Source organism: Peromyscus eremicus, chromosome 14, assembly GCF_949786415.1.
Source record: "Peromyscus eremicus chromosome 14, PerEre_H2_v1, whole genome shotgun sequence".
Taxonomy (NCBI): Eukaryota; Metazoa; Chordata; class Mammalia; order Rodentia; family Cricetidae; genus Peromyscus; species Peromyscus eremicus.
The window spans coordinates 48,366,643-48,375,273 of record NC_081430.1 but is presented as its reverse complement, the minus strand read 5'-3'; the positions used below and the strand labels follow the sequence as shown (position 1 = coordinate 48,375,273).

At 52.7% G+C, this 8,631-nt stretch overlaps 1 protein-coding gene and 1 long non-coding RNA gene across 2 annotated transcripts in view; both read left to right on the top strand.

Moving 5' to 3' along the window:
• The first annotated feature begins 926 nt into the window (after positions 1–926).
• Positions 927–4,374, top strand: LOC131924324 (uncharacterized). The gene is made up of 3 exons (XR_009382855.1): positions 927–1,167; positions 1,831–1,938; positions 3,950–4,374. It is a non-coding gene; the product is annotated as an uncharacterized LOC131924324 (long non-coding RNA).
• Positions 4,375–4,596: 222 nt separating this feature from the next.
• Positions 4,597–8,631, top strand: part of Ttc7b (tetratricopeptide repeat domain 7B) — a 115,990-nt gene continuing 111,955 nt past the window's right edge. Inside the window, exon 1 of the mRNA XM_059279164.1 lies at positions 4,597–4,735. Coding sequence (XP_059135147.1) covers positions 4,615–4,735 — 121 coding nt within the window. The 5' untranslated portion in view covers positions 4,597–4,614. The remainder of the gene's footprint in view (positions 4,736–8,631) is intronic.

The following is an 8,631-nucleotide window of genomic DNA, read 5'->3' as shown; positions in this document are numbered from 1 at the left end:
AGGTGGGTACCACGTCCCTTTGGGTATATCCTCGAGGAGACTCGATCCTGGGGTACCTGCACAGTGCCAACTCGCCACCTTCCTTTTCCTCCCTTTTTCTTCCTTCCTTCCTTTCTTTCTTCCTTCGTTTCTTTCTTTCTTTCTTTCTTTCTTTCTTTCTTTCTTTCTTTCTTTCTTTCTTTCTTTCTTTCTTTTTCTCTTCTTTTTGAAACAGGATTTCACATACCCTAGGCTGACCTCAAACTCACCATGCATCAATACCGAAGATGATCCTCCTGCCTCACCTCCCAAGTGTTGAGATCATAGGGGTGTGTTACCAGGCCTGCCTATCTGCGGGGCCAGGACTGAAGCCAAGGCTTTGTGTACTTACCCAGCAATCACTCTACCAACTAAGCTACATCCCTAACCTTTTTATCATGTTTGTTGAGTGTTTACTACCTGCCAGGCATTCGTCTCCCGGATGGGGACACATCAGTGAGCAAAGCCCCACAAAAATCCCTGCCTGCTGGCAGCTTCCTTCCACTTAAGGCAGGCCAACAATCCCTTCCACGTCCGAGAGTGGAGAACATTCGGGGCCAAGAAGAAAATCCAAGCAGAGTGAGGGGGAAGATGGTCAGAGAAGATTGTCTGAGGACATAATTCTGAGGCCAAGTCCTCAAGGAAGGGTGAGGGACCACAAGGGGAATCGGGTGAAATTCGGGGCTCCCAGGCCCAGACAGGAGCAAGGACAAAGGACAAAGCCGCCAGCCCCGCTCTCGGCAGTACCTCCTCCTTCCCAGGAGCACCCTCTGCGCTAGCCTAGCCCACAGTCTCAACCTAAAGCCCCCCCTGTCTGCTTCCCTCTTCCCCATTCTAGCGGTCGGTCCGGGGACTCCGGGTTCTGAGGGTCATGGAGCTCTGTTACCATAGCTACCTGTTAGCCCCGACCTTCTGAACCCAAACCCATCTCTTCCTGGCAACCTCTTTCCCAGGGATCTTGCCTGAGGCCTGACTTCCCTCCCAGCCTCTTCTACATGGCTTCTTCTCTGACACTACCAGGCCCCAGGCAATAATTCTTCACAAGCTTGCCAAACTTGTAATTCCTGAATGAATGCTCAGAGAGTGAAATGTTGGCCTAATTGCTATTACACTAGCACGAATAACCTCCTCCTCTGAACTTACCTGCAGGTAATCTTACCTGGAACCTTCTCTCCTGGGTCACTTATGCCTCTTCAAAGCTGATGTGGTGGTGGCCAGCACAGGACCAGTGATGGGTAAAAAAATATTATCTAGTTGGGAAGGGTCTTGGGAACTGCAGGGCCCGGTTCTCAGGCTACACACAGTGAATACCAGCAGTTTCTTTCTCTGCTGGATTAAGTTGGTCATGTTCATCAGACTCTGCTTCCAACCACTGCACCCACAAATTTTGGCACTCAAGAATACGATCTGAAAATTTACTGATTTGTATCAGCTCCAGTGAGTGTGGAAGCCTGGAATGTGTTAGTTCACTTTTCTTTACTATAATGAAACCCCGGAGGCAAGTTAACTTTATAACAAAGAAAACATAACCAAAAAGGTTTATTTCCCTCACAGTTTTGAAGAGTGTGGTGTTGGTATCAGCTCAGCTTTTGTGAAGCCCTCAGGCTGTGTGGTAGGAGCATATATATATGATGGATTGGATGATAAATGTCCCCCATAGCCTTGGGCATTTAGTCCCTAGTTGGTGGTGCGGTTTGGGGATGTTTAAGAGGTATGGCCTTGTTGGAGGAGGAATGTCCTGGAGACAGGCTTTGAGAGTTTAAAGACTCATGCCATTTCCAGTTTTCATGTGCATTCTTCTTCCTGCTTAAGGGTCAAGCTGTGAGCCCTCAGCTTCCTGCTTCAGCCCCCATGCCTCTGCTCTGCCATCATGGACTCTTACCCTTCGCGGGCGGGAAACCCAAATAAATTCTTCCTTCTGTAAGTCACCTTGGTCATGGTAGTTTTTGTCCATGTATAATATAATATAATTAATATAATATAATATAATATAATATAATATAATATAATATAATATAATATAATAATATTTTTCCTCTTTCCTCCTTCCAACCCTTTCCATGGCCCTCACCCTTGCTCTGTCAAATCCATGGCCTTGGTTATGGCATCACATCCTAGCAATGGAAAGTAACTAATACCATGCTGGAGAGGAAAACATTCCATCTACAAACAGGAAGCCAGAGATGGGGGCTCCCTCTTAAAACAACTCACTTGGAAGAGTTGGGGCCCCACCCACACAGCTACAGTAATCCTTTGCAAGGGCAGCTTCTCTTTCCACCCAACATCGTCCCATCAGTCCTCACCTCTTAAAGGGCCCTCATCTCTCCGTATCTCTTCCCTAAGGTCCAAGTTCCCAACATATGAACCTAGGAGCAGACGCTCAAAACATAATCCAAAGCAAGTCATATGTATTTGTTGTGCAATAGCTGATTCCAGAGTGTGGTGTGCAAGAGGCACAGAGCTGTTGGAATGGCAGTCTTCATCTACTCCACTCTATCATTAAGTTCTAACTGCTGCATTCCACAGTAGACGTTCTAGGAAGAGAAGGAGACTGGGGGTGGGGATGGGGTGGGGCTACCTGCCACTGCCTGGCATCTCCCACCCTCAGAAAAACAGCTTCTCTGAGACACAGGTAGGAAACACGCTGGTGCTTTGCCTTTCCCTGTGGCCACGGAGGCCCAAGCTAGGGGGTGACGTTGTTATTTTGCATGTCACCACTGTGCAGGGAAACTGCCAGGCCTAGGGTCCCACAGGAGCTGTCAGCTGAACCAGGTTTCTTGGTGACCTTTGGCTTGAGCAGACCTTGAGCCTGAGGAGGAGCATATCCTAAGCAAACACTTAGACCGCTTAGCTGGATTTGGAAGTGAGCGCGTAACCACTCCTGAGAAGCCGCCTTCCCCTCCTTTCCTCTGGCATTCTGTTCGCCTGTCCTTGGGCTGCCCTTAGTGTCTGAGCCCCATCTGCTCCACCTCCTTCACCTCTGAAGGCCTCGGGTTGCCTCGGGTGCTGGGCTGGTCATGTCCCAAGCACTTTTTTCCTCTGGGCCCTGACTGAGTTTCAGTGTCTGCTCAGGTAAACAAGGACCCTCTATGTTCTTCATTAGCCTCAGGGCATGACTGGAAAGCCTTCACTGATGGCTTTGGGAAGCTGGAGGAGACACACCCGGAGGGGATGAAGATGGTGCTTCCTTGAGCCTGGAGACCAGGTACTGCCAGAACAGCTCCATTTTCAGAGGCAGAATTACAGAGTCCAACACCCCCACTGCCCCTGGAGCCACTTGCCCTGACCAAGTATCCCGAATACTGGTGATGCCCACTTTGCAGGCAGTGCCGTTCCTAACGTGCAGGCCCCCTCTTCTGCCCTGACTACACGCTCACCTCACCAGGAAGACAGCCGGTTTTTAGTGGTCCACAAGCATGAACTAAAGCTCCCCCCCCCCTCTCTGAGATCATCCGCTCTGCTCCCTTGCTTTCACTCCACTCCAGCTACTCTGGCCTTTTCCTAACTCACCAAATATGGTAAACCTGAGGCCTTTGCTCTCAATAGTCCCTTGCCTGTAGTGTTCTGCCCTTCTCTCCATATCCACGACGCTCTCACCTTTAAGACTGTCAAATGTCCCTTCAACACCATCCTTAACCATCCCATTTGAAATCCTACCCTCCCCAACCTTATCTTCCTCACCTGATCCTGCTGTTTCTTCAGTCACTTTTTTTTTTTAGGCTTTCTAATTTGCAACTCTCTTTTGCTTAATTAATTCATTCCCATGAATGGGATGTAAGCTCCAGCAAGGCTGGCTTGATGCCTACTTCATTCCGTTTCTACAGCCCTAAAGCACTACCTAGCTCAGTCGAGGCGATCTCTAACTGTATAATTATTAAATAAATGCACAGGTGAAATAATGCGCAGCTTAGACACCTGCCCCTGCTCTCAGTTACAGGGTCAAGACCAGGAAGCCCCGCGGATGACTTGGCATTCTCTTCAGAGGGCAAGGGAGCTGGCATCTGGATTCGCAGCTGTCCCCCGCCTCACTCGCTTCCAACCTACATTTAAGGAACTTCAGTCAGGTTCTGGAGAAGGATGAGTCGCCGCCCCCTCTGGCCTCCTGGGGACCAAGGCTGCCTGGGGCAGAGGGGAGCTTGAGGAGGGGCGCGGGCCAGCTCAGGCAACCTGCGATGGCAGGGCGAGCCGAGGCAGGCCCGCCCTTCACGCCCCCTCACCCCAGGCACCCAGGCCTGCGGGGCCCCAGAGCGTCCCCGGGATGGCTGCCCTGGCTTGACCCTGCACGGCCCCAGGCTTGCTCCTGAGCCGAGCCCGCGCTCCCCACGCCCGGCTCTCCTCACTGCCCTCCCGGCCTCCGCCCCGGCCCGCTGCGACTCCGGCCCTGGCCGGCAGGGGCCGCTCCTCGCGGCGCCCGGGGCCCCGCCGCGCCCGCCGCCGCCCGCTCCCCGCCCCTTCCCCGGCCGGCGTTCCCGTTACGCCGCCGAGCCGGGAGCCGGAGCCCGAGCCCGCGGCCGCAGCGGGAGGCGGCGCGGGGCCCGGCGGCGGCGGCGGGGCCTGCGGGGCCTGCGGGCGCGCGCCGGGCCGGCCAGGGCGGCCATGGCGACCAGGAAGGCGGGCTCGCGGCTGGAGACGGAGATCGAGCGCTGCCGCACCGAGTGCCAGTGGGAGCGGATCCCCGAGCTCGTCAAGCAGCTGTCGGCCAAGCTCATCGCCAACGGTACGCGCGGGCGCACCGGGGCTGCGGGGCCGCCGCGGCCTCCGGGGCTAGGCCCGAGGCGCGGGGCGCCAGCAGGGGCGCGGCCGGGTGGCGAGGCGCAGGCCGCGCGGTGTGCGCGGGCCAGGCCCTTGGGGAACGCGGGGTCCTCCGGTCACGCGGCGTGCGGCTGGGCCGGCGGGCGGTGGCGGCGCCCCAGAGTCCGGACGTGCAGGGCAGAGAGGCTCACAGAGTCGCCGCTGTCCCCGACCCCAGAGGCCAAGGGCCAGCCCCTGGCTTCCAAGAAGTTGGAGCTGGTGTGCCTGTGTGTGTGTCTGTGTGTGTGTATGGCGCCCCCAGGACATGCCTATTGGCATGTGGGGGCCACCAGAGTGTGTGTGTGTGTGTGATGTGCTCAGGGGTCCAACGAATGGGGATGTTGTAAACATATGGTATTCAAGGGCCCCAGGAGGAGGCTCGGACTTGGAGTATGTTAAGGGTGGCATTGGCAGGTTGGGGTGTGTGTCTTTAGGTCAGGCGATTGGATGTCAAATCTGCAGACCCGGAGAGGTCAGGGTGGAGCGTATAAGGGAAACCGAGTCAGGGAGAAGGTTACTGGGCAGAAAGGTGAGGATGTGGTTGAAGGAATGGAGCTGATTGGATGAGGGGCTTGGTGTGCCCAGGAGCCGGGAATCTGAGTTGGGAACCTGGTGGCTGGACTTGGCCAACGACCCCTTTTGCTGAATTGGATCGTCCAGCCCATCAAACCAAAATTGCAGCCAAAATGACATTCCAAAGCGAGGCTCCACGTGGCCTTATTTGTTTTGGAAGCAAGTATGGTTAATATTTGCTTGTGTTTTAGTACGCGCCAAAACCACAGGCAGGCACTCGGAGCATGGTGAGAGGGCAGAGGATTTTTGTCCTCCTTCACCTCTGGCTTCCCAAGGCTGTCTGGGCCAGTGTGGGCCAAACAACTAAATCACAAAGTCAATGGATGAAGGAATGGCCTTGCTCATTCGAGAACGGACATGTGCACTGTTTTCAGGCTTCTCACATCACACTACCCAGAAACGGACAGAGAAGTCACATACCCCCTTTAAGGTTGGTCTCTGTGATTTTATGGAAATAGTGCCTGGAAATGTAAAGTTTTCTTTTTAATTGGGTCTCGCTGTGTGTCCCTCGAACTCAGCCACATAGCGTAGGCTAGCCTCCAAGTCTCTAGCCTCCATCCTTGCCTCCCAAGTTTAGGACCATTGGCACATATCACCATGCACAGAGGGCAAGATGTTGCTTTTGCACACTGTCAACTAGAGTACCTTGCTTTGGGTAGGTGTTTTGGAAAATGGTGAATTTGTCTCAGTTAAGTTAGCATTTTGAGGGAACGGTGTTGAGTCCCCAAGGACCCCAAAGACAACTTGCCCTTGCCCACTTTGGCCTCTTCTCCTTACCTGCACTTTCTTTTTTCTTGTTGATCCCCCTCCTGTGTCTCCTGTGTCCCTTGAGTCCCTTCTGTGCAGGTTGATGTTAGGATTCGGTATGGTTTTTGAGCTTCCTCCCAGATCTACCTGCTTCCTGCTCTCTGCTCATTCTTCAGCATGTGCAGTGCCCACCTGTGCCAGGTACTGACCAGGCCCCTGCTCTCCGGGAGGTCCTCTGGACCCCTGAGAATCCAGTATGGAAGTAGTGAGAAGTGGTTTAAAGAACACAGACAAGTTGATGTGACTGAAAATAAAGACAGGAGAGAAGGGACTGACTCAAGCTGCTGTGGGCCCTGGAAGGAGAGAGTGAGTGAAAGTTTCATGCATGGGCCCATCTTACCTTCATGGCCCCTGAAGGAAGCTAGCCTCTCTTTCCAGAACCTGGTTCCTGTGGCCTCAGCTGCAGCTGTGAATAGGGTGTGTGGTGGGCAGGGTGGTGGTGGTGAGCAGAGCATTGTGGCCCTTGGGTCTGTGTATAAGTTAGCTTTGGAAAATTCCTGGGAGATAGTTTTGTCCCAGAGCCTCACATGATGAGTGAGCAGCAGCCATGGATGAGGAAAGGTCACTGAGACTTGAAAAGGTTGAAGAGACTGCTCAGAAAGACAAAGATAAAGCAGAGGAAAAATGAAACAAACCCAGAATGCTGTATCTGCTGAAGGTGCAGAGAAACATTTGAGGGTGTGTCTTCCCCTGACTGATGGGGCCTTCCTGGGCCTGCTGGTGGGACCTTGTCTTGGCTTTGGGGGGGGGTCCTGGCTCCCCTATAGTCCCTGTGGGTTTGCTAGCACAAGTTTTTCGCAGGTGGGACACTGTTAAGTTGAAGCTTTGCTGCTTGAAGTAATGAATGCCAAGCCTGTCAGACTAAGACAGCTTTTTTGAAGGCAGCTGCAGCCCAGCAGGAGCATCAGGCCGGGGCCTGCTGGTACTGCTGCTGCTCCCTGTCTCTGTGACCTTGGTCCAATCACTCAACAACCTGGAGTCCGTTGCCTCACGAGCTCAGTTTCCTCAACATTCAGAGCCCCTTTTAAAATGTGCCTTCCCAAGCATGCTGACACACCTTTAATCCAGTCACTCCAGAGACGGGCCAGTCAGGGCTACAGAGCGAGACCATAGGGTTTGTTTGTGTGTTCCTTGCAGGAATTATGAAGATTAAAAGGGCTGGGGATGAAGTGGAGTAGGATGCTTGCCTAGCGCACATACAGTCCAGGGGTCGGCAGGATGTACATGGTGCCACCCCTTTAATCTCAGTACCAGAGAGGTAAAGGCAGGTAGATCTCTGAGTTCTAGGACAATGAGAGCTACATAGTGCCTCAAAACAAACAAACAACAACAACAAAAAAAAAACCAGACAACAAATAAAAGAAGTTCTGACTTTTATCTCTAGTAGTGTATGCAGACTGAGTGTGGTGTGGTGTATCTATAATCCCAAGCACTCAGAAAGTGGGGTGAGAGTACAAGGTAATCCTTGGCTGTATAATCAGTATGTGGCTTGGGTTATGGGAGACCCTATCGGGGAAAAATAGATTAAAGTTTCTGAAGTCTCCCCTCGATAGCCACACAGCCCGACACTGTAGTAACAGGCCATTCTTTATTTATTTACTCACTCATTTCATTAATCCTATAAATATTGAGTATCTAAGTGGGAGCTGCAGGAGGCTGCTGAACAGAGACAAAAATGCACTCTGCCCAGCTCTGTGAAGCCCACCTTTTCGGTGGGGAAGGGCTGGGGAGGCAGATAATATGTTCATTGCTTCCTAAGCAGGATGTTGATGGGGGTCATGTTGCTGAAAGAATAAAGGGAGAGTTGGGTGGGAAGTTACAGGGACTGCTGATTTCACATAGTAAATAGATGGCTCCAGTGGCTTAGGAAGCCCTACTGAGGCCTCGTGGGAGATAAGACCAGAGCTAACGGAGTGAGTTCCAGGGAGGGCCTGGGTGGAGGAAGAGCGGGTGGGCCTTATGGGCTACAGTTATGGTGCTGGGTTTTCTCTGCATGAGATAGGGGCCGGGGAGGGGTGAGAGCGGCAGTCCCTGGTTCTCTGCTTCCACTCAGCAGCGACAGCATCTTTGGGGAAGGATGGGCTGGCGTGGGACTCTAAGCTGTGGACACTGAGAGTCACTGCTCCATCCTGACCCTGGAGATAAATGGTGCTAGACATTTTGCCAAGAGGTGGGTAGGTTAGAAAAGATCAAATGTCAAGTCAGAAGGGAAACCAGCAGTCTATCTTCTGCCTCACGCCCATTTCATTTGTTGTTTTAAAAAACAGTTTTTTGGAGACGGTTTGATGTATCCCAGGCTGGCCTGTTCTTAAACTCAACTGTGTAGCTGAGGATGACCTTGACCTCCTAACCCCTGCCTTCACTTCCAAGATTGAGATTTCACGCATTTGTATATGTCTGGTTTATTCTGTGCTAGGTATGGAACTCAGGGCCTTGTCCATG